We start from the raw sequence: 25,241 nt of genomic DNA on the forward strand, positions 1-25,241 counted from the left end.
AGTGATCTGCTTATATTTTTATATTATTTCATATGGTAATGTTGGTAAATTCTATTCTAATCCACCCATTGTGATATTTTACAAGTTAGAAACATTAAAATACACTTACAAGTGGACCACTATACGCATTATCGATATATTAAACTTTCTTTGGTATATCACAAAAAAAACTATGAGTTTAACCTGAGCTTCATTAGTTAATATCGCAATTATAACAATTTCCAGTCGATTTATTTGAACATTACATTTTGTATTATTTAAATGCGCCGCTACATGATGTAAAAATACCATTTAAATCGCTATAAAACTACGTTTCAAATATAAAATTGAGGTTATATACACTTAACAGTTTACGTTTCTGAAAGTTTACTTCTAAATGGAATGCATATTAACACAGTAATTTTTATATATAAAAACCTCCTGAACCTGAAGTCCTTCACATCTTTTTCTAATATTGAAGAACTCAGTATTGAATAATTATTACAAATCTGTAAAATTAAAATCAACTAAACCGGAGTCATCTCAGACCCCGAAGATCGTTTGTATCAGACACTCTTTTGTGTGTTCTGAGTAATAGTCGTTGTTGTCGCACCGGGCGGCTTAAGCAACCCTCTAGCTGGAGTTGAATCAGAAAGATTTAATGTCCTTAAGAGCGTATTTCTAAAATCTTCCGAGAACAGACAATAGATGTAAAACGTTATTGAGTAATTGGTTATTTCTAGAAGGTTGGCGATGGCTCGAAACACCTATAAATAATTTATTAGTATTTTTGATTAAGTTTTTGAATTTTGCTTTTGTACCTGATAAGGATATTTCAATAAATTAACATCCGAGAGAGTAACATTTAGGATGACCATGGGTGTTACACATACTAAAAATAAAATACTTGTGGACCCTAAAAGGAGGACTAGTCTCCGTTCTTCTGCAAATTTTCTGGGATCTTCTTCACCTGAAGTTGTCCTGCTTAGAGTCATTTTTCTGCGTTTTTCACAAGACCGCCTGAAATGAAAATGTCATCCTATAAAATCGTTTATAGGTTCGCCTTATTAACAATTAAAAAAATACAGTAATTATTGGTCTACATTTTGAAATACTTTAGGCAAGAAATTTATTCTGTTGAGCTTCTTTATAACGAATAGACGCTAAAATAAAATTGAACGATTAACTGAAAAGCCGATTCTATCGTAGTATATACTATCAATCTCATAAATCTTAAGCCGTCAGGCGGCGTTTATAAGCTGTGCAAGCCATAAAAAGGGGTTTCTCCGTTTTATGGCCTTTTTTTGTACGTCTGGGTACTTGGGGTAAAAAAAACAGTTTTTTTTGACTTAACCTTTTCCCTATCCCAGAGTGGCGCTCATTGGCACTTTTGGAGACATACATCACTCCAATGCCGACGTATCCAATATTCGAATATAGACACCAAAAATGAAAAGAGAAGTTTTTTCTTGATTATATCGTGGATGTAATAATGGAAATTGGAATTTGTGTTATCAAGTAAGGGACAAGATTTTAATTTTAATTATTTCTTTAGGTAAATTTTAGTTGACAATGTCCCATGAATATAACTCCACAAATGCTTCCTTATTAAGATATGATTTTTTAAAATTTAATAGTGTTACTGTGCCGAAAACTATAATATAATAATGTCAAAAAATAAGTTTATTTAAAAAAAAATAATACTGCTGGGAAAATAACTACTTACAATAATTGTTTAAAGTTCAACCTTCACATTGTAAGCATATTCTAGCCTTTTTAATGATGTGGCTGATCCAATATTCAACATCCAACATGGTGATTATTAGTAAGTTCATTCTTGGAGCGGAGCACGTGGTACGCTATATATAATATAGCGGGTTAGGAAGAGAAAACCTAAAAGTGTGTGACCACCTTTATTGCCTAGAGTCACATGTCCGGACAATACCCTCGCTCAGTACATCCGAGACATTCGTTCGGTGCGCGTCTGCTCGAGTTACAGCCAATTTACCATTTTGACCTTCGTTGATCTTATTTTATGGCATATTATATCGCTTGCCATAAAGTGTGCAGGAAGTTAAAGTGAAACTTATTATTCCTACTGCAGTGTACCTGTATAGAAGCATCTTTTCACAAAAAAATTTGTTGGTTATATTCGCCTATAAAAGGTAAGAAGATACCTTTTGAAAAACACGTGCTTTGGGGCAAGATGGGATTCCCTATTAAACACCCCATCTTGCCCCAATATATTTTTTGCATGAAAAATTCAACGGAAAAATTGATTAGTTAAATATTGGTTAATTAGAATATTATTTTAGTTGCAGCAGAATGGTTCGCAATTATAAAAAGAAAACAACGAGAGGAGAGTGGTTCGAGGAAAGCACGAAACAAGGGATTGAAAAAGTTTTGACTAAAGAAATGGGTTATCGTAAAGCTGCGTCGCAATACTCTGTGCCATAAACAACGTTGGAGAGACATGTCAACGCTATTAAAACCAAAGGTGAAATGAAATTGGATCTACCTTTAGGGCCAATTACAACTGTTTTCACTGAAAAGGAAGAAAATGAATTGGTCGGATATTTGAAAGAAATGGAAGCAAGATTATTTGGACTTAGCATAATGGAACTGAGAAGTTTAGCATACCAACTGGCCGTCAAAAATGGCAAGAGACATGGATTTAATGAAACAGCCAAACTCGCCGGTGTTGACTGGGTTCAAGGATTTTTAAAAGGTCACAGTGATTTACCTATACGAAAGCTCGAGGCAACCTCAGCTGCTAGGGCTATGGGCTTTAATAAAATTTCCGTCGCAAAATTTTATAAGCTTTTGGGTGATGTTTTAGATAACTATAAACTAGGACCAGATAGGATTTATAACTGTGATGAAACGGGAGTCTCTTAGGTTTCAAAAACAAAGTCAGAGATAATTTCACGCAAGGGTAGAAAGCAAGTTGGGTCGCTATCCTCAGCTGAACGAGGACAAACAGTGACGGTCGAGATTTGTGTTAGCGCAGTAGGGAATTATATGCCCCCGATGCTAATCTTTCCTCGGAAACGGATAAAAGCCGAATTAATGAATAACTCGGCACCAGGAACAACTTTTCATTGCAATGCCAGTGGATGGATGACAACAGACATATTTATCTCATGGTTCAAAGCTTTCATCCAATTCAGTGGAGCAACAAAAGACAACCCGATGCTACTTTTATTCGACGGCCACTCTACGCACACAAAGAAAATCGAACTTTCGATCGAGAAGATCGGCGTTGCTAGAGAAAAAGGTGTGATTATAATCTGCTTCCCACCTCACTGCACTCATCGGCTTCGGCCGTTGGATATTTCTTTTATGAAGCCTTTGAGTGTATATTATGACCAAGTTGCAACAGCATGGCTTATCTAATCCAGGTAGAGTTATTAGCATGTTCCAAATTAGCGAAATTTTTGGTAAAGCTTACAAGCTGCCACTATGTCTACAGCGATTAACGGATTTCGGAAATGCGGCATAAGACCATTCAACTCTGAGAACTTTACAGATGCCGTTTTTCTTGCTGCAGAAACAACAAGCATAAGCCTAACGGAGGATGAGCAAGTTCCTCAATCACAAGCAAATGCAAATAAAGATGGTCTTCCCTCTATGATCCATGAAAAAAATCAGCCAAACTTAACTAATAATGTAATTCCGGTTGCTATTCCTAGTAATCACTCAACCATAGGTTCTAGTGATGATGTTCAGCCATCTACCAGCTATCAGGCCCATACAGATCATCATCTCACATCTCCCGGCTACCAAAGCTCAGATGATGAAGATAATTGCCCTTCGAGTAAGCTTGCCACATATCTCATAGTCCGTTAAATAAAACCCCAGAGGCAAGTGGGTCGCCACCTAAAAGAGTTTGCTCGAATTTTACAGAAAATGTTTGCCGTGACTTAGGTACCAGCTTTGAAAACTGTACTCCAGCTCAGATAATGCCTGTTCCTACTGTAGAAATAAAAGCCAGAAAAAATAATTGCCGTCGAGGCAAGACCGCCATCCTTACGTCAACGCCGTATAAAAGAGAACTTGAAGATCTAAAAACTTTTAGTTCGGAAGGAAAAAAAGCAAAAAGTGGTTAGAAAGAAAACACGGGTCAAAAATAAAACTAAAGGAACAAATGGTGCTTCAGAGAATACAGCCGAAGACGACACTGAATGTTTATACTGTGGTGATAGGTATGTGGGGTCCACTGAAGGATGGATAGCTTGTCAAAAGTGGTCCCACAATTCTTGCGCCGTAGTAGAAGAGGATGACTGTTTAGATATCTGCCATATATGTGATGTTTGTAAATAAACTCGTTACCCTCATCTTACCCCGAGGGCTGTCCCATCTTGCCCCGTACCCGGGATAAGATGGGATTTTTTCTTTGTAAAGAAAATTGTGTTTTTTGGTGTATGTCTAATCGACATTTTTAATTTTAAATTTATTAATTAAAAAATTCTATTTTTTACAAGTATATAAAACTGTTTATGTTAGTCCGTCAAGGTGCGTAGTATAGTTTACAAAAACATAGGTCTGTCACTCGAATCACGAACTGTTTAGTTTTTTAAAACAATTTGCAAGGTTTCATTATTGGGAATGTAGGAAGTATTGCAAAGAGAAAACATCATCACCTTCATTAATGGATGTTAATGAAAGAGATTTTAGAATAAACGTTATTTTTTATTGTAATGTTACATTTTTATTGATATAAATGCTTAGCGTCCCCGTCTTTCTCCATGTTCCCCTATATGATTTCTTTGCATAACAAAGCTCTTCATATGTCCCGATAAATAATAGTTCAAAGGATTTAAATCCGGTGAGTAGGGAGGCGAGGATCTCTGCGTCCAATCCAACGTCCAGACTAAGTGTTGTTGTGGTCTTCTTCTCTGAATCTGAACAACACAGGAAGTTTTTCTTGTAAGAACTGAAGGTAAATTGCAAATGCACACGACCATCAAATACATAAGGCCGACTCACTGCTTTACATTTTTTAAGAAACCACACCAAACACTAACCGAAAAACGATGTTGGAAATTTCGTTCGATTGATGCATGGAGATTTTCAAGCTGCCAAGAATGAGAACTCCTTAAATTATTGATACGGTGTCGAGTGAACTCATCGGTGAACAAAATTAAACTTATTAACTAAATTACGTGCAATAAGCCAATTGCAAAACAGAGCAATGAGCTGCAGAGGGTGCACTGGTTGCACATGAAATAAATACAAATCAAACACTAGTTGATGGTGACCGTTCAACACTATCCACTATTACATCTTGGGCAGCTGATTGTAGGAGAGAAGCATTTGGAAATGATCCTGTTGCTCTAAAATGATTAAAAATTCTCCCAAATAGTCGTCTATAAGGTATTCGTTTATTTGCGGCATCACTAATTATGCAAATTTCTGTCAAACTGACTGTAACAGAATAACAAGCGAAAGAAGTATCCGTATCACTCGTCATACTTGATGTTGATAGAATGTCATACTAGACATAATAGTCATTAAAGCATTGTAGTTTTTGGCACAATAACATTATTCAATTAAAAAAAAAACTATATCTTGGTAAGGAAGCATTTGCGGAGCCATGTTTATAGAATGATTTCGACTCGAATTTACCTAAAGAACACGTAGTGAAATTTTGTCCCTTACCTCGCGGGAGACCCTGTATATTGCACAGTAGGTGTTCAATAATCTTGGAACTCCTTAATAATCCGTGTTTTAACGCATCGTTTATTTTTATATACAGTGCTTTCATTTCAAAACGATCCACCCTTAATAACTTTCTTAAAAAAAAAAAAATATTAAGGGTGGATCGTTTTGAAATGAAAGCACTGTATATTTTATAAAAATGTTTTGATGTATAATATGGAGCGTAGCAATGGTATAGACAAATGTTGATTTATTTTTTAAACCCTTGCGGTCTTTCAACTGGCGGATTCAGTTAAAGCATGTATTATGCATAAAGTCGTGTTGAAATTTTATGTAGAATTCACAAACATTTTAAAAACCATTTCATAAAGGAATCTCCCTATCTTATCTGTATTATCAGCTCACTTTAATTAATATTTATAACTTCATATTTTCAACTTACCTATAAACTATTAAAATCCTGAGGTTTAACGCCGCCAACAAAATAACAGGAATAACCTTAAAAATCATCTCCAAAACAATCTTATATACACTATAAGCGGGATGTGTAATAAAAGCGGTGTTCTCAGTTCTTTGGTATATCACATTGCCATCAGGAACCAGCCTACAGGTTTTCACGAAACTTCTAAACATTATGGGAATGTACATGATGAAGGTTATGATGGGAATTAGGATGACGGCTCTAATAGGCGATCCTAGGATCGGTCGGGCGTGTCCTGGATGGCAAACGCTCACGTAGCGTTCCAGCGTTAACGCTAGGAGCATCATCACTCCTATTCCTAGGCAACCGTTACCTGAAAAATCAATTTAGAACATTTAAAAATTGTAACAATAAACGGTCCAATAAGTTTCTTAATATCCCCATTAGAATAAATGTATGCTCTAACTTATTTCGTTTTCTAGATACAGAGTGTAGTAAGTTTTTTAATATTTTTTTTTGTTATGAAAATCTGCTTTTGTATGTATCTGTTACTTAGGCTAAGTTAAATTTTAAAAAGAAATAAATGAATCTCAATAATCGATGCAAATTTATTATTTGTTTTAATAGGGCCAGGCACAGCTTTTGATTTTTTTCCTGGAAACAAAGCTAGATACGAGTAAGGCTCAAGAAGCAAGAAAGTTACATTATTGACCGCTTAATCTAAAAAAAGTATTAAATTGTTAAAAAAGGGGTGGCGTACCATAATTTTACCTATAAATATCAAGTAGGTAGCCCCCTGAAACGCCACTGGAATCAATAAATTTATTTTATTCCCACCAAAGGAGAGCGTTTATGACGACAAATAAGCCTACCAAATTTTATTTAAATCGCCTCAAAGGATTTTGAATAATTGATAAAAAACCGATTTTATAAAAAAACTTTAACACTCTGTATCTAGAAAACAAAGCAAGTTAGGACATACGTTTATATGAAAAAAAATTCTTATTTTTGGCTGGTAAATACGCCCTTGAAATCTTTGCACTCAATTTTAAATCACCCTATATAAGCTCCAGATTAATTTTTCAAAATATTCTTTTTTTCTTCCATCATTTCCATCATCATTTTCTTTTTGTTATTGTTATTTTTTGCTATTTACTAATGCCCATCAAATAAATAATTTTTAATACTCTTTTGTATACCTTCTGGAATCCTACAGATCCTTTCCTCACTTTAAAAAGTATTCTTCTACAACCACTTCTGAATAAATAATAACTTAGGTATAATAATTCGATATAATGCTTTGCTAAATTTGTGGACTACAGCATAAATAATATACGATCTAGCTATGAGCTTTAATTATACATTTTCCAATATCTCCTAAAGAAATATAATTATTATCTAAATCGCTATTACCTAAAAACAATTCCAAGTGTGCAAAATAATGTGCAGGTATGGGATCTTCCCAATGACCGTGCTCCCGGTGGACCAAAACCCTCCATGCGAAGGGCAGTGCAAAAAGGATGGCTAAGAGTGCTGCTGCTGAATATCCTAAAAATCATATAAATCTTAGCGATCGAAAACGTAAAAAAGAAGATAAATATCATTAAATGGTTCGATTTAAATTGTTTACACAAATTTTAAAACTGCTCGCTAGTGTTGATTGATGTTTCCGCCTATCAATGATTATATTACCAAATATTGTAGTACAAGCATTTTAAATGAATTAAATACTATATTGAAACCTTTAATTATCTAAGGGTTTTTGAGGAAAATATAAAAAATAAGTTATTTTCGTCTATTAAGGTACACAGTCCTTTTGAAGTTGTTGTCTCTGTTCATCTTCCTAAGTTTATAAGCATTATAGCATCTGGAAGTACAGGATTAGCACCAATATTATGCGGTAACAAAACAAGTTTGCTTTATGAAGCATTTCTATATAGTTCATAAAGAAGTAGAAGTCTCTAGAAGTCTAGTGTTTTTGAAACATCATTGATATTGAAGCGTTCTTGTACGCTCTCGTATTGAAACTATATTAGAATTTTCACCAAAATTATATTTTAGTTTCAATATTGTGAGCTTTATAATGTAAATAACAAGAATGCAATTAAATGTTTCATACATCATTTAGATATTCAAAAGTTAAAATTGACCGTACTAAAAGTTCCATTACAAACGGTTTATTCACACTGTAGTCTGTTATCGCTTCTCAAATTTGTTTACCAAATTAAACGCTACATGCATCACTTTCTGTTATTAATTTTACGGAAATGCGATTGGCTCGGTTTGATTATTCACCTGGCCGCGAGTCCCGTCAAATCTAAGAAAATTATTTTCAGTGTGCTGAGTTGCAGATTAAATTTAGAAAATGATATAAGGACTTTTTTAAATTGATTGGAAAATTCGGGCGTAATACGGCGCCAGACTTGCGGCGGGCCATACACGTTTATTTTGAGAATTTCGTGAAAATGTGGTGTGTGTTTTTTTTGTACAGGTAAGAAAATTCATAATTTTATGCCATAAAGTCATTGTACAATCATAAGCAACAAATGATTACCTTGTGTGTATAAGGTCCCATCACTGTGTATTCAATTTTTCTATTTACAATCGATCGATATCGTTGTATTAACGAAATTTCATTTTGCTTTTTAGTAAATAGTAAGAATTAATTTATCGCTTATAAATCAACCCACATTAGTAACGTGATCAATTTATTTTGAAAATGTAATTAATGTTTACAATGTTAGTGCTTGTGTTACGTGTATGTGCTTATCCTGCTGTTTTGTATATTTTATATCGGCCAGACTAAAATTTTTTACTTGAACGTCGAATTTTATTTTGAGGAGGTTTTTATGAACTGCTTAATATGTTTTCAGACTATCAATAATTTCATATTATTTTTCTTATTCGAAATCTCGTCTGGAGAAAAACTAGAATAATAATAAAAAGATTTAGAATAAAAACTAAAATATTAAACCACCAGCCAAATTATCAAAATGTTATGTCAATGTGTTGTCATCTATTTATTTAGTGGTGAATATTTATTACACTAATCAAGAGAAAATAACTATAATTAAGTGATACTACATGGAAAATAATTTTCAAAAAGTCTCCGAAATGTTGTCTGTGAATTTCCTTGATAGGTATTTTCCAAGTAAAACAACAGTGTAGTTAGTCAATGGAAATGCTCAGAGTAAAACAATAATGATAGCAGAGCTAGAGAAAATAATTCAGATTTTGAAATGTTGCTTTATGTTGAAGAAAATAAAGGAATTAGCAGCGGAAATGTTGAAGAAGTTGTAGGAAAAATAAGAAGAAGAAAGTATTTAATGGACGCGTAATTGGGTTAAATTACACTATTAATTGGCCAGCTAGGACTTTTTTCTGTGGGATGATATTAAACGTGTTAGTTTATAAAGATGGGCGTTTTGAAAATATAGAAGAATTAAGGATGGCAATTTTAACGGCATTTAATTAAATACCTGCATATCCGTTTAGTAATGTAAGAACCGATTAAGAAGCCGGTAAATCGAGGTTTATTTGAGCATTTTATTAATAAAAATTAATATAAAATTAGACAATTAATGTATTAGTTTAAAAAAGTTATTTATGTAACAAGTGTGTAAAATTATCCTTTTTTTTATTAATGGGAAATTTCCGAATTCTTATGAATAAAAAAAGGGGATTTTACAGACATGTAACATACAAAATTTTTTCTACTACCGAAGAAAACACTAAAAAGAATCAAAAACCAAATTACTTTACGCACTAATGCGTAAAAAAATTACTTTACGCACTAGTGTATAAATTTTTTTTTCACAAATTATAAATTAAATGTCAAATAAACGTCAAATTACTTGTTTAGGCACCAGTGCGTAAAAAGTGAAACTATTGAAAAGTGGCTTATCTAATTCGCACCTTTAAAAAAATCTAATACAGTTTTTCTGTAAAATATACAGGAGAGCCAGTATTTAAAAGTATCATAATTTATATGAGATTTCCTATCCAGCTTGGCGATACACCAGGAGCTCTGATTCTCCAATGAACTCTATAAAAAAAGATTTTTACTTTTATTATTTTGTAAAAAAATAATTTTTACCAATGGCGCCCGTAAGAAATTTAGCGTAAATATTTTTTAATAAAAATAGTATAGCATTGCATTTTTCTAAAAAAAATTTTTATTTTTTAAATCCTTGTTTAGCTTTAAGCAAAATTGCATTCTTGACTTTTTTTTAAATTGGAGGCACTGTTTTTGGCGTACTGTATGCTTTTGTAGTATTCTGTTTATCTTTTACATCCCTTAAGTAGGTAAGTACTTGCCTTATGCTCTCTTGGGAGACCACTGTGCCTTATCTGTAGTTTTGAGTCTTTGAAATGGCATAGTCATTTTGATAATTTTTTTATCTTACTGACATACTTCCTATTCACCTCGTTCTGTATATCTGGTTTTTTAGTTTGTTTAAAGATTTTTCCATTAGGAATGTGTGTAAAATAATTTGGACCCGATATTGTAAGGAAAATAGTAAAACTTCTGTGCTGTCTAACCCAAGCCAACCGCTACGACCACTCCAATTTAATAAAATCCAAACTATTTACATTCCAATTACAACTCTAACTCAGCCCAACTCTACACGTACCAACAAAATGATTTTTGTGGATGAAATACCGTGAAATGGGGTGAATAGAAACTGCTGGGTGAATAGCAACAAAAACTTCTTTTAAAAAAAATCAGCATCGGAATTAAACCTCCCAACGCTTCAAATTTGTTCTCAAACGGTCAACAGATGTCACCATAACTACTTTAACAGGCCAAAGATGTTTTATGTTGGTAGCCCTGATTGCAGTACCAACCACCCGTCAGAGTGAACACGTGCTTTTTTTATCACTAGCAAAACTTTATTCACAGTGGTTATCTAAAAACAGGTAAGATATTGAGTTTTTGGTTAAAGTAGCTGTAAGGTGTCTGGTTTACATTGCCTATTTCAGAAATTGCTTGTCTTGCTTATTTTTTTTGCTATGAGTCACTTTTAAGTAATTTTGGGGTGAATAGAAACACGCTGTTTCTATTCACCTGCTGCTTCTATCCACCCCATAACAGTAGCGGCTCGTCAGGGGACGCGGGTGAAGCGCCGCTTCACCACAAATTTTAGAAAATTTAAGAGTTTTAAAATCGACATCTTTACGTTTACAATTTAGTTTGTTTTATATTTTATAACAAATTAATTCTTTATTTTATCTGATTTATCAAAATAAGTGTAATCCTATAAAGAATATATTTGTAAAAGTATTCAGAAACCCGAGCGCGCTAAACATATTCTCATAAGAGCAGCGGCGACCGCGACCGCATGTGTCAATGCAGCACAATTAGCAGAAAAAATAATCCGCTGCAACCACGAACTTAAAAATATACCTGGACTGCCAATTCAATGAAAGGTAAATGACCACTACTAGGGGGCCGCCATTTTGCGTGATTGTGTCCTTTCGATGTTGGTCACTCTGACAAATTTTAATTGTGCCAACTGTAGGGAAACAAAACAATTAAAGTTTTTGAGAGGTTATGTTTACAAAAATACAAAATAGAAAGTTACATATAGGTAAGAATTTAAGATAGTTGCGTTAGATCTGTGATTTTTCTGGTACTTCTTTAAGAATTTCGTTAAAATTTATGAAAGAAAGTAATCCTCACCTAAAATGAGACAAAGTTTCAATCAACTTGGAATAGATGCGTGCACTTTAAAATCTTTGTTTTATCATTCTGATAATCTTGAATCTTATAAATCCTAATACCATGAAAATCATGATATTCATTTAAATTTTTGCTTGTATTTACTTAACAAATTCAGTTAAAAATACTTTACTATTTTTACTATTACTAAGTATACTTTCCTTAGTTTTCTAAGTTTTACTTTCCTTCCATGTACAGTGTTTCCACATTAATAGGTACAACCATATATTATTATGAGAATCAAAATATAGATGATTTTATGAGGGTTTGTAATTATAAAGGGTTTATATAGAAAAAATATATTATTCTGTCAACAACTCAATATATTATTCTATTATAAACAACACAGACGGACAATTCACAATAATTCGGTTTTGAGAAACTGAACCAAATACCTTTAAATAAAGATGGTGATACATTATTCACGTATTAAATAAGGAGAAAGATATATCGCCTGTTCCAGACGATATACCCAAGCGTCGTTTACAAATCGTCAAAAACTAGGCAATCCGCTATACTCACACGTCAAATGTCAACTTCATTACCGTTATTTAATATATTTTTTGTTGGCAACACTAACAATTTTCAGAGTGACCAACATCAAAAGGACACAACCACTATGAAATAGGCTTGAGCTAAGTCGTGAATTTGAATTCACAGGTATAACTGTTAACGCGATTTTCTATTCACTGTGAATATAACCCGTGAACGTGAATTCACGATTGAGCGCCGGTTATCGAGTTTGCTTATCGTGTAACTTAATATCATGGCAGTGAATTCGCATAATAATAAGAAAAGTATTACTATTCTGTGTTTATTGTGTTAAGGATAGTTCATACCTAGATACAAATATTAAGGGGGCTAAAAGTAAATATCATTGACAATGACAACAATTGTCGTCACATTTGAAACAATATATATTTTCATAGACATTTTTAAAGCTAATATCACGATGTCCTAATAAGAAATATTTGTCTTTAAAAGTTTAAAATAATGTTAAAAACAAACATATTTTAATATTCGACCTTCCTCAGAAATTAATAAATTAAAATATTCTATCATTATAAAAATCCAGTAAAAAAAACTAAATAAGCATGACAATATAAAATATAATATATGTACAATAAAAATAATTTATAAAAAATAATTGTTCTCTCGTTTTTTCCCACAAACGAGAGAGGCGGATAGACGATGGGAGTCTGTTTAACGACAGCCAATCGCTGATGAATGAATTACTTCTTTCGGTTAATTTCAACGCGCATTCGTTTGTCTTTATGTGAACGCGCCTTTCTCATTTACGTTTTGACATTTCACAGTTTATTTTTAAGTTGTCATCAAGTCGTGAATGTGAATTTTTATTCACAGTGAATGATTCACAGGTAGTAAAATTTTGCTCAACCCTACTATGAAAATGGCGGCCACCATGCAGTGGTCATTTTTGGGTATCGTGGCCATATGCATTAGCAGTCCAGGTATATTTTTAAGTTCGTGGCTGCAACACCTCTCCCCGCGCTTACGACGGTTGCTATGGCAACGGACGGATAAACACGCGGGGTAATTTACAGAGCGGCGCGGCGTATGCATGCCGCTGCCAGCAAGGTTCTTATTCTATTGACTTAGTTCTTGTTTATCGGAAGTAAATTCCATCAAGTTGGGAATTTTTTTTTATAAAATGTTGCCGTTATATGACCCAATTTGCATAATAAAATTTTGTTTTTGCTGCTTATGGTATATTCTGGGTTTTGCGCTTCACCTCTTCCTAAAGTCACCAGCCGCCACTGCCCCATAATTGTTTTTTCTTTTGCAAGAAAATGCCTCGCGTTTATAAACCAGACCCTCGACGTAAAACATATAAGAAAATTGATGAAAAAACTCTAAAAATAGCCCTTGCTTCAATTGACAACCGGATGAGCGTCATGGGGGACAAACAGCCCTAACCAAACAAGAAGATGATATTTTAGTCCATCAACTAATAGTTTGTTCCGATTGGGGGTATCCACTTGACCATTTGGACGTCAGGATGATGATAAAAAATTACCTAGACAGTAGAGGTAAAATAATAACGATTTAAAGATAATATCCCTGGCAGAGACTTTGTCTATTCTTTTTTAAAACGTCACAAAAATCAATTAAGATCTAGAATCTGCCAAAACATCAAGCGCTTAACAGCTGCTGTTTCTCCCAACACTATCAATGCTTATTTTGACAATTTAGCCACGGAGTTGAAAAATGTACCGCCATCAAACATAATAAATTACAACGAAACAAATTTAACTGACGATCCGGGTAGAAAGAAAGTAATCTCGAAAAGGGGCTGTCGCTATCCAGAACGTATTTGCAATACGTCGAAGTCAGCCATTTCTATTATGTACGATGCTTCAGTTGATGGAAAATTGTTCCCACCATACGTGGTTTACAAAGGTAAAAATTTGTATACTTCTTGGACAGTTGGAGGACCAAAGGACGTCAGATTTAATAGAAGTCCATCAGGTTGGTTTGATGCGATTTCCTTTTCAGATTGGGTAGAAACTGTCATACCTGCAGTAAAAAGTACTTAATTGGCGACAATCTGACATTTTTCACATTTTTCTGTAAGTACAGTATCTCTTTGCGAAGAAAATTATATTTCATTTATCTTCCTCCCGGCTAACTCTACTCATCTGACCCAGCCTCTGGACGTGGCATTTTTCCGACCTCTTAAAACAGCTTGGCAACAAATCCTTGACAAATGGAAAATGGGGGCTGGTTCAAAGCATTGCACGGTTCCAAAGGACAGATTCCCTTTCTTGCTAAATGACTTGTCAAAGGCTATTGAGCCTAATGCTGGAAAAAACATATAATCTGATTTTAGCAAGTGTGCAATTTTTCCACTAGATAGGGATCAAGTCTTGGGACGCCTTCTGCAGCAAAATCTTGACGAGACAAATGATGAGAATCTGAACATTAAAGAAGGACTTAATAACTCTTTGGTAAATCTTCTAAGAACAATGAGATATGGCGATGGTCAAAATGTGAAGAGTCGACGTCGTAAAATTCAAGTTCCTGCTAGCAAAAGCGTTACAAGTGCAAATTTTGAAAGCACGTTGGATAAAGACGATCAAGAGGATAATGATTTGGAAAGACGTATGGAAAACTTAGATGAAGATTCAGATCCGGAAATGAATTTGCTTCTTAGTAATTTCATGCCAATAATGGAAAAAGCTCAAGATCATTCTTCAGATGCAGACTCAGAAATGGACACTTCACTACCAAGTTTCATCGATAAGTCCGAGAATAAGTTGGATACAAATAATTCATCAGCGTCAGTCTGCTTTGAGGGTAAATTGTCCCGATGTGTTTCTCCTATTTCGTTTGATTTAATAGATAAAGGAACTTGGCTTCTGGTGTGTTTTCCAACAAAATATCGAAATAGACAAAGAAATAAATATTTTATCGGACAAGTCATTAATATTACAGAAAATGACATTGAAGCCACTTTATTAAGAAGCCACCCCACCAAACACTCGTCAGGATATATTTTTGGATTTCCAGAAGTTCTGGATGTTTCCACCTTTCATTTTAGCCAGGTTGTTGGAGAGGTTTTCCCAGTTCATGGCGAGATAGAAGCATCTACGTCAAGAAGAGATATTTTAAAATTTAACTTGCATCAAAGTTGTTTAATTTAAATAATATGTTTAAACATGTTAAATTTCTATAGAAATAAATGTTTTTTTTTGTAAAATTGGTGTTTTTGTCCGTTTTTTTTGTGTATTTATATTTTTTTATCAATTTAAAATTTTTTTCAGGTGTTTCTATTCGCCCTCGTGTGGGTAGAATAGCAAATTTGACCAATTTAAATGGGTATTTCTATTCACCCCACATTAAGGGTGAATAGAAAAAGAGCGTTTTTATTTTTTTTTGTAGAAAAACCTCTATTTAAAAAAAATCTATTATGCGCTTTTTAATCTACAAGTCGAGACCTGTAGATTCCTTATTTTTTGTTGTCAAAAAGGTGACTACCATGTTAGAAACAGAGTAGAAAAGGTCCGAAACTGTTTCTATTCACCCCAATTTACGGTATAATTATAGATAATTTTCTTATTAAAATTAAAAAAAAAAATCAAAACAAAATCTAGGAAGGTTGTATTGCATCCATGTTGCTTTGGATGACTTTGTTGCAGAGTTTGTTTATATAGAAATAGTTTCTAAACAAGTATTTAGGGTAATAATATAGTAATTTTTTTTCAGCTTATCACTACTCTGCACTAATACTTCAGCCTCCTTTCTCTATGGCCAACCATGCAGCGAGCGGAATACTGCTTATCTCTATCCGAATAACTACATAATTCCATCAAACCAGACGAACTGCGTGGACGTATCGAAATCCTCAACAATCAATCCAGCGAACAACAGTGAATTTTTCGAGAGCGTGTGGCAAGCGGATACGCTTTATGCGGACCATATGAACTTATCCAGAGTCCCTGCGGCCCTAATATACATCTTTCCCGGGCTGGAAATGCTCGATTTATCCAGCAACGACATAAGGAGGTTACCCTATAAAATGTATAAAATAGCACCGCGGGTAACAAAGTTGTTGCTGGCAGAGAATCATGTTTTCGTACCGAGGAAAAGGGGCTTGTTTAAATCAGTTTCTATAAGGATGCTGATGCTGAGCAAAAATAGGATAACGAACATTTATCCGGTTACTTTTGCCAAGATGCCCAATTTGGAAATATTGTATTTGGATGGGAATAGATTGAAGTACGTTAGCGCGGATATGTTTTTGCCAATGTTGGGATTGCAGTATCTGCATTTGGGTCATAACTTTATTGCCGAGTTACCTTCGAAAGAACGTATGCCCCATATGTTAAGGTTTTATATTACAAACCCTCAAAGAAATCTATTAATTAAGTAACTTTGACTATTGAGGTTAGATTTACTAAGTTTAGCTATTTATTTTTTGTATGTATTAATAGAATATATAGTTTATGCAAAATAAACTTCGATGTAAGTTAAGTCCGATACTATTATAATTAGTTGCAAACCGTATAAATTTTCGGCGCTGCCATATGCAAGAAATCTTTAAAGCTTTCCAGAAAATGACGTTGAGGAGTATGATAGCACATAAGAATTTAAATGCCTACAAACCTGACGACCACGTCTAACATAGTGCGAATCATTCTCCAGTCGAAGTTATGCAGTCCTCTTGCGAGCTTGAGAATTGCGAAACTTCTCAGATTGTCGACAAGCAGTTCCTTTTTTATAAAACACAACGCGTCCCATAAAGTCCAGTTCAGAGATCTATTAGAATCTTTGATGTGTCGTAGATGCCGCACTAACTAGTCCGTGCGTCTATGTCATATTTATTGTCGCATGATATACATGTTTAAATGACAAAATTTTATATAATTTATCTATGAAATCATTTTAAATATACATAAAACCCCATGCTGTTCACTATTTTTTATTTGTCTTTCGAAAATGTCAATTTTTAAAAAGAAAATAATATCAAAAAATTGGGACCACGGACTAAAATCCAAGCATTCTACAAATCATTTTAAACACTTGCAGCACTCCCAGACTGTCACCTCTTTTTAGCTAGTCTATTAAACAAAGATAAAACACCTGCGATCTGGCGATTCCTACTTTAAGTTGTGCAAGTGATTGTGTATCTCTTTCTATCCCACTGATTTTGAGAATTACGGGGCCGTACGCAGATAAATTTTTGGACCGTTTTTGTATTATTTTCGTCGTGTTTTTAAAGAGATCTTTAAGGATGGGTCTATCGCCTTTAAAATAGTTGTTGGATGGGTCTATCACCTTTAATAGTTGGGTGGGGGGGGGAGTAATGTGAGGTTATTATTTCATGGTTTTGCAGTTTTTAATGTGAGGAAGTGTGTTTTTTTATTTGTGTTTAAATTGTTTTAATATTATACTTAAAGACCTTAAAATGTTTCGACCCTGGGAAAATAGGCAGGAAAATTTGGCAAATGAAGAGGACAGTGTTTGTGCCGGCTTATGGAGACCGTGGGTGCACAAAAAAGACAATAATATTTGTGGTAAAAACAATAAGAGTGATCTGGACAGTGATTTAGACTCATATAGTTCTGATGGTTCATTTTCTTGTGTTGAAGAAGCAGAGGAAGAAGCCAGGGTGGTAAAAGCTATAGGGGAAAATCACGGGGTTTTAAAACGTAATTGTTTAAGTACAGACGCTAAACAAATTTGTTTAAATGTCTATAACAATCTAAGGAATGATCCTCAGATCACAAATGATTGTAGTGCTTTGCAAAAAACAGCATTTTTAACAGGGGTTCCATATAGCTATTTTGTAAGAAAAGGGATTAAAGGCAGAAAAAAAAGGAATAATGCAGGACAATCAAAGGGACTTGACATGAACATTGCCAAATTGCTAAGGGAAGTTGTGTATTCTAAATACAAAAACAACGAGGTTCCAACTATAGAGATGGTTAAGGACACCTTATCGGCAAGGGACAAACATTTCACAGTCTCAACCTTGCGGAGATACCTAATAAAACTTGGATTTAAATTTAAGATAGTTAACAAAAGGGCTGCTGTAATGGAAAGTACTCGAATTGTCAGGTGGCGTATAGAATATTTGGAAAATATTAAAAAATTTCGGGAGGAAGAAAGATCCATATATTATTTAGATGAAATCTGGTATGATACACATGACATGGCAAAAAAGGGTTGGACTGATAGTTCTAACAAATGTGTCCTAAAAGATGTTCCACCGAACAGAGGATCTCGGATGATCATTATTCATTGTGGTTCAAAAGAAGGTTGGGTGAAAGATGGACAGAAATTGTGTGGCAAAAAAATAGAAGAGTGCAATGTGGACTATCATAGAAACATGCATGCAGATATATTTGAAACCTGGTTTGAGAAAACATTAATTCCAAATTTAAAGGAAAACAGTGTTATTGTTATGGATAATGCATCATACCATTCAAGGCTTTCTGAGAAAATCCCAAACACATCTTCGCATAAATTGGAAATTGAGACATTTTTATTAAAACATGATCTCTATTTTCATGAATCTTATACAAAGAAACAATTATTGGAAGTTGTAAATACAAAATCATGGGAAAAGCAGTATGTAGTAGATAACATAGCTAAAAAGTATGGTCATACTGTCCTCAGACTTCCACCATATTATTGTGTATTTAATCCTATCGAGTTGATTTGGGGACAACTAAAAAGGAGAATTCGCAGGAAAAATAAGTATCCAAAATTTGATAAAAAAGTTATAAATTTGATTAAGGAGGAAGTTATGAATTTAGGAGAGGAAGAGTGGAGAAAGTCTGAGGAAAAAATTATAAGATATGAAGAGGAATATCGTAATTTGCATCAGATTATTTTGAATGGAGGCGACCGTTTCATTATAAATTGGGATAATGATGAATCTGATGCAGAAATTGAAGATCTGTGGCTAAACTAGTTATTGTCGCATATGGTAAGAAACCCCTTTTTTTATTAATTAAACAAGGTAAAATTTTTTTTTACAGCTTACTGCCTCTGTTTGTCCTTCAGCGATACAATAAAGACTGCTTCTTCCTGCATTTTCTGGGAAAAAGTTCCTTTTTTGCCATAGTAAGAAGACCCTTTTTTTACTAATTAAACCAGTTAACATATTTTTTTTACAGTTTACTGCCTCTGTTTGTCCTTCAGCGATACAATAGAGACTGCTTCTTCCTGCATTCTCTGGGAAAAAGTCCCTTTTTTGCCATAGTAAGAAGACCCTTTTTTTACTAATTAAACCAGTTAACATATTTTTTTTACAGTTTACTGCCTCTGTTTGTCCTTCAGCGATACAATAGAGACTGCTTCTTCCTGCATTCTCTGAGAAAAAGTCAGTTTTTTGCCATAGTAAGAAGGCTCTTTTTTTACTAATTAAACCAGTTTACATATTTTTTTTACAGTTTACTGCCTCTGTTTGTCCTTTAGCGATACAATAGAAACTGCTTCTTCCTGCACTCTCTGGGAAAAAGTCCCTTTTTTGCCATAGTAAGAAGACCCTTTTTTACTAATTAAACCAGTTAACATATTTTTTTTACAGTTTACTGCCTCTGTTTGTTCTTCAGCAATACAATAAAGACTGCTTCTTCTTGCATTCTCTAGGAAAAAGTCCCTTTTTTGCCATAGTAAAAAGACCCTTTTTTTACTAATTAAACCAGTTAACATATTTTTTTTACAGTTTACTGCCTCTGTTTTTCCTTTAGCGATACAATAAAGACTGCTTCTTCCTGCATTCTCTGATAAAAGTCCATAGTTTGCCATAGGAAGATAACCCTTTTTTTATTAATTAAAAAACAAGTTTAAATTTTTTTTACAGTTTTTTGTCCATGATTTGGCTTATAGAGACATTATAAAACCAGTTTATTTTTTTTAACAGTTACTACCACACTTGTTCTGTCTCAGAGAGGCAAGACTACTTCTTTCATAATTCACTGGAAGAAAGAAGCCTATTTTACATTTGAGTTGTCATTATTTAAAAAAAAATGTAAATTTAGTATTAATTAAATTTAAAAATTATTTCTGCTACTCGTGTACACTTTTTAAATCTGTTTTAGTATCCAAATGCTTTACTGCGACTGTGCGAGATGAAGTTGGAATCCTAACGGCAACAAAGAAACTGGTTCCTTCCTTAATGGAAGAAACTGCTAAAGAAAAAAAGGGAAAATTGAGTTTAGAAAATTGTATTAACTCTTTGGGCCAGATTCAAATGAGTAATTTTAAGATTTTGTACAAAAATTTTAGTTTTTAGTATAAGCATTTATTTTTGTTAATTTTCATCTAATCTCTCCTATTATGCACAATAACTATATATGAGGCACACAAATTAATAAATATTACATTCAGGATGCAAAGTGTGTTTTTTTTACAAGTAAAACTTGTGTCTTTTACACACATAAGATATAGACAGCTAGATGATTTTTAATGTAAAAGTTTATTTAAAAAAAATATACTTCCACTTTTCTGACTACATAATTACTTTTTATAAAAAAGAAGTTGGTACTAAATATAGAGATGAGGGTTTTCATGAGTATATTATTATAATAATATATCATAATATGTATTAATTAAAATAAACCAATAATAAAGGACATTGAATGTGGCAGCCAAAATCTCCGTTAATAATAACCACCAAATAAAAATAAATGTCAATACCCAAAAAAAGGAAATTATAAAATTTGAAGATAAACCAAAACATTTTACCCTTTTGTGTCAAAAAGTAAATCTTTAATGCCTTAATCCACAGAATAAATGGGTCTAAGTAATTCGTACCACCTATTCTCTCATCACTTGTTATAAACATCAGACTGATGGCGCTAAAAACTAAACTTATTAAATTAAAATTTTTGGTTAGACTCATTTTACGTGCTTAAATCTTATATTTAAATAAAATATTATCTTGCTATCAACTATCCTGAATTTCTAACTTAATAAAACTAAACCGAAAAATCCACAATAATAGTTTTAAATACAAATAAATTTTAAGGCCGGACCTGTGCAACTTTTCACGCTTGAGTGACTGTGATTGAGGTCAGACGTCTAACAAAATAGTACGTGGGTGCATGTAGTCAAATTTTAGGAATCAAATGTATAAATTCTTAAAAAAATGCTTAAAACATTTATTTATTTTATGGAATGATTAAATATCGCTTAGAATATTACTTTATGACTCTTTCCACATAAAATCTTGCGATTTAAACATGCATGTCATGTGACAATTCAAGCAACACCGGCACACGTACTATTCGCGGCACATCAAAGATTTTAATAGATCTCTGAACTGTACATCCTTATAGATTGGTGTGGAATTTGACGCCTCTTTGGTAACCAGGTAGAAGATCTTTTCACCGGTCTCTTTATAACGCCTTTTTTTTAATTGCTTAAAATATCATAATCCAAAATAAATATCTGGCCTTTTCTAATTAAAACTTTTTGTGGCATTTTTGTACAAACTAGGATTGAGTGTTGACATTTTCATCCAAAATAAAATTCTTGGAGAAAGTAAGATATTAAATTGAAATTCACATAGGTTCTTTTAAGACTCTTTTAGAAATATTTAAGCGTTAATCAACCTTGAATCTAAAATATTTTTGAAACAAAATTAAATTTGTAGAGACAAAATGGTGAAATCAAATCGTGAAATTCCTGGACTCGTATTAAGACATTTATTACATCTTAATATTAAAAATAAATAAATTTCGAGGCAGAACATGCTCATAATTCTAAAACCGAGAAAGTTAGAGATTTGAAACTTGTATTACAAGTTTTTTTACTAAAACCATTAAATCTCTATTTATTGGTTTCTGTAATTTTCTTTTTAGTATTTGAAATTTTTCTAAAAACATTTAAAATTTACAAATACATGATTTTAAGTTAGAGTAATCTAAGCGGTTCAGTAGCGGTTTAAAAAACATTTACTTAGGAAGTCAACAAGAAAATTATTTTCGTAAAAATATTTCAGAATTTTCTCCCTAATAAAAAATTCTCAGATCTTAAAGCCAAGAAAGTTCAAGATTTGAAAATGGCCACTAGAAAACAGGTTCTTTTAAAAAGGTATTAGATACTTGTTTTACCTTTCTTTATCATCTTATTTAGTGCTCTTTTTGCTTTTTCTGCTTTTGCAACTTCAACGGCGTTGGTCGTTCTTCTTGGTTCCATTTTTATACGTTTATACATAAAAATTCTAGCTTGATAAGCTATATCTTAACAGTCAACATAATAAAACCTAATTTCGTATTAAAATTAATTAAAAATTTTTTACTTAATTTAAAATCTTTTTGATTAAAGCTTCATACTTTATATAAAGCAATATTATTTCGACAGTAGTTTCAGCAAAATGTCAAGAATACATCGAGCATATTTTATAACCAAGATCTAGGAACTTTGGCATACAAAGTGTCTATTTTTTAGACAAAAATCCTCTTGGTTTCTCGCTAGGTTTAATAAATCCAAATTCTCCGAGGTTATTTTATTATTTTGACAATGAAGTTACTAAAAGTCGCGCTCAAAATTGTAATAAGAGTTTGGATAGAAAAGGAACAAATTTTTAAAAATTATTCAATTTGTATGTAAATGCTGCTTCTTAGATTTCAGTATCTTGCGATAAAAAAATATAATATTCTTTGGCAAAAAACCGTATTCGACTTCCCTTCCAAAGTATTATTGACGAAAACTTTTTTCAGCAAAGCAGAATTTCCAGAAAAAGTAAAAATAAATATGCAGATATATACCACATAAATCCGCTCATATTCTAACTTTTTCGAATGTGAAGGAACTGTAAGATTAAAAAAGGTAAAAAAGACCTCCGGGATATTTAATGAAACTTGTGAGGCTCGAATAACCTTTTTTAAGTTATGCTAAGAGGTATTTCTGATAAAAAAATTACAAAATAAACATACTAACAGATGCTAGCTTGGAAACTTCGTATTTAAGCTCCAAAGAGCATGGCATTAAGATTTAAATAAACATTTTGCGAGTTCATAATACAAACGTCTTAGTTTTTCATTTTTAAAATGGCCACAGTAAACATATTTTTGTTTAGTTAGCAGCTAGGATGCCATAATATATTAATCTCAGTAGTGATTTATACAATTTCATCAATTCCGAATAATCACAAATATATTTTTTCAAGGTCACCTTTAATGTAATATTACAGTGCATCCCAAAAGTTATGTCTAAATTCATTTAAAATTCAGGGGTGTGTTTGAAAAAAGAACTCTCGGAGCCGTCGATTTTTATTTCAAGTTGCGCATTTTTGTACGTGAAGTTTGTATATACAGGGTTGCTCAAAAATAAATTACGACCATCAACTTCATTTTTTCAAATGAAAACACCTTTTTTTATTTCATCTTTAAATTTCGCGTGGAATTTTACGTATGTTTCATGCATCATGTCCTACCTCGTATACCTAAAGTCAACAGTTATCGAAAAAACGATTCATGTAACGAATAAAAAAAGAACAAAAATTAAGTTAAATGTTCAAAATGGTTGCCATTCACGGCTAGACAATATCCAAGGCAATCAATAAACTTTCGTTGCACATTTTGAATCATTTCCGGAGTTATGGCGCGCACTTCTCTGCAAATTCTCTCTTTCAAGTCGTCTAGATTATTTGGCTTATTAACAAATACCTTCGACTTGAGGTACCCCCACAAAAAAAAGTTTATTGGTGTTAGGTCAGGCGACCTAGCAGGCCATTCGAGTCCTCTCCTTCCTATACACCGATTGGGAAAGGTTTCATCCAAAAATGTACGCACAGTGGCAGCATAGTGCGGAGGAGCGCCATCTTGCTGGAAAATTAGTTCTTCGTCAGGATAGTCTAGGTCCAATGGATTTGGAAATAAAGCTAGTAATGCTGGAACTAATTTAAATGGGAGAAAATCGAGATACACTTGTCCCGTTAAAGTCTGTTCAAAGAAAAAGGGACCTATTACTCTTCCGCACACTATTCCACACCACACATTTAGTTTTTGAGGGTACTGGGTATTTACCTCCATCATCCAATGCTAATTTTCTGTTGCCCAATATCGATAATTTTGCCTGTTCACACTACCATTCAAACAGAACGTGGCTTCATCGGAAAAAATAATATTTGTTACTAAATTATTATTTAGTTTGCACTTGTTTTGTAAGCGTTTACAAATCTCATTTCGCCTATCGAAATAGTCTAAATTCAGCCTCTATTCTACTCACCACTTTTTGACATATCGGAGGACGATCAGGATGGATTTCATTGAATAATTGAGCAACTTCTATTTGATTACGGGTTCTATCACCAAATCCAACCATGCACAGAATTTCTATTTTTTCTCGTTCCGTTAACTTTAACATTGTGAAAACCGCAACTTTGCTCGTACACTTCACATTTGACAATATTTGTTTGGCGTACAACTGTCATACAGTTTCTATGAAAATACACGGTCACCAGCCAACAAAAAAAAAACACCAATGAATGGAATTTTGCTCTGTATAAAAATTTTCAGAGATAAGGTGACTCGTAAGGTGAACTTCGATAATAATGTTTGGTCGTCTTTTTTTCGATAACTGTTGACTTTAGATATAGAACATGATGCATGAAACATACGTAGTGGAATTCTACATATTCAAAAATGAAATTAAAAAAAGTGCTATCATTTGAAAAAATGAAGTTGATGGTCGTAATTTTTTTTGAGCAACCCTGTATATACAAACTTCACGTACAAAAATGCGCAACTTGAAATAAATATCGAGGGGTCCGAGCATTTTTTTTTCGAACACACCCCTGAATTTTAAATGAATTTGGACATAACTTTTGGGATGCACTGTATATTTAATAAGTAAAACACTGTTTTTCCAATCGGATTAAAAATCTTATATTTTAATATCAGCAGTGATTTAATTTTTTTTTAATTTATTTTATATTTCCTATTAAAGATTTAATTGTGATAACTTGTCTTTCTCGGA

At 33.1% G+C, this 25,241-nt stretch overlaps 3 protein-coding genes across 4 annotated transcripts in view; 2 read left to right on the forward strand and 1 right to left on the reverse strand.

Annotated features, from left to right (window-relative positions):
* Positions 1 to 16,778, forward strand: part of LOC126734345 (protein GPR107) — a 41,277-nt gene extending 24,499 nt beyond the window's left edge. Inside the window, exon 8 of the mRNA XM_050437929.1 lies at positions 16,011 to 16,778. Within this exon, the coding sequence (XP_050293886.1) occupies positions 16,011 to 16,677 (667 nt within the window). The 3' untranslated portion in view covers positions 16,678 to 16,778. The remainder of the gene's footprint in view (positions 1 to 16,010) is intronic.
* Positions 1 to 24,688, reverse strand: LOC126734371 (probable G-protein coupled receptor B0563.6). The gene is made up of 5 exons (XM_050437966.1): positions 24,492 to 24,688; positions 7,475 to 7,609; positions 6,083 to 6,434; positions 801 to 999; positions 1 to 746 (listed from the first exon to the last, which is right to left on the reverse strand). The coding sequence occupies exons 1-5, from the start codon at positions 24,502 to 24,504 to the stop codon at positions 546 to 548; spliced, it is 900 nt and encodes a 299-aa protein (XP_050293923.1). The 5' UTR covers positions 24,505 to 24,688; the 3' UTR covers positions 1 to 545.
* LOC126734357 (uncharacterized) lies at positions 16,925 to 20,653 on the forward strand. 2 transcript variants are annotated; one of them, XM_050437948.1, is made up of 6 exons: positions 16,925 to 19,239; positions 19,292 to 19,376; positions 19,430 to 19,514; positions 19,568 to 19,652; positions 19,706 to 19,790; positions 20,357 to 20,653. In XM_050437948.1, exon 1 carries the CDS (start codon positions 17,713 to 17,715, stop codon positions 19,222 to 19,224), a length of 1,512 nt encoding a protein of 503 aa, XP_050293905.1. In that variant the 5' UTR covers positions 16,925 to 17,712; the 3' UTR covers positions 19,225 to 19,239; positions 19,292 to 19,376; positions 19,430 to 19,514; positions 19,568 to 19,652; positions 19,706 to 19,790; positions 20,357 to 20,653. The 2 variants fall into 2 exon arrangements, with proteins under 2 accessions (XP_050293905.1, XP_050293911.1); XM_050437954.1 differs by lacking the exon at positions 19,430 to 19,514.
* Positions 24,689 to 25,241: the final 553 nt, after the last annotated feature.

This window comes from Anthonomus grandis, chromosome 1 (assembly GCF_022605725.1).
Source record: "Anthonomus grandis grandis chromosome 1, icAntGran1.3, whole genome shotgun sequence".
NCBI classification, from domain to species: domain Eukaryota; kingdom Metazoa; phylum Arthropoda; class Insecta; order Coleoptera; family Curculionidae; genus Anthonomus; species Anthonomus grandis.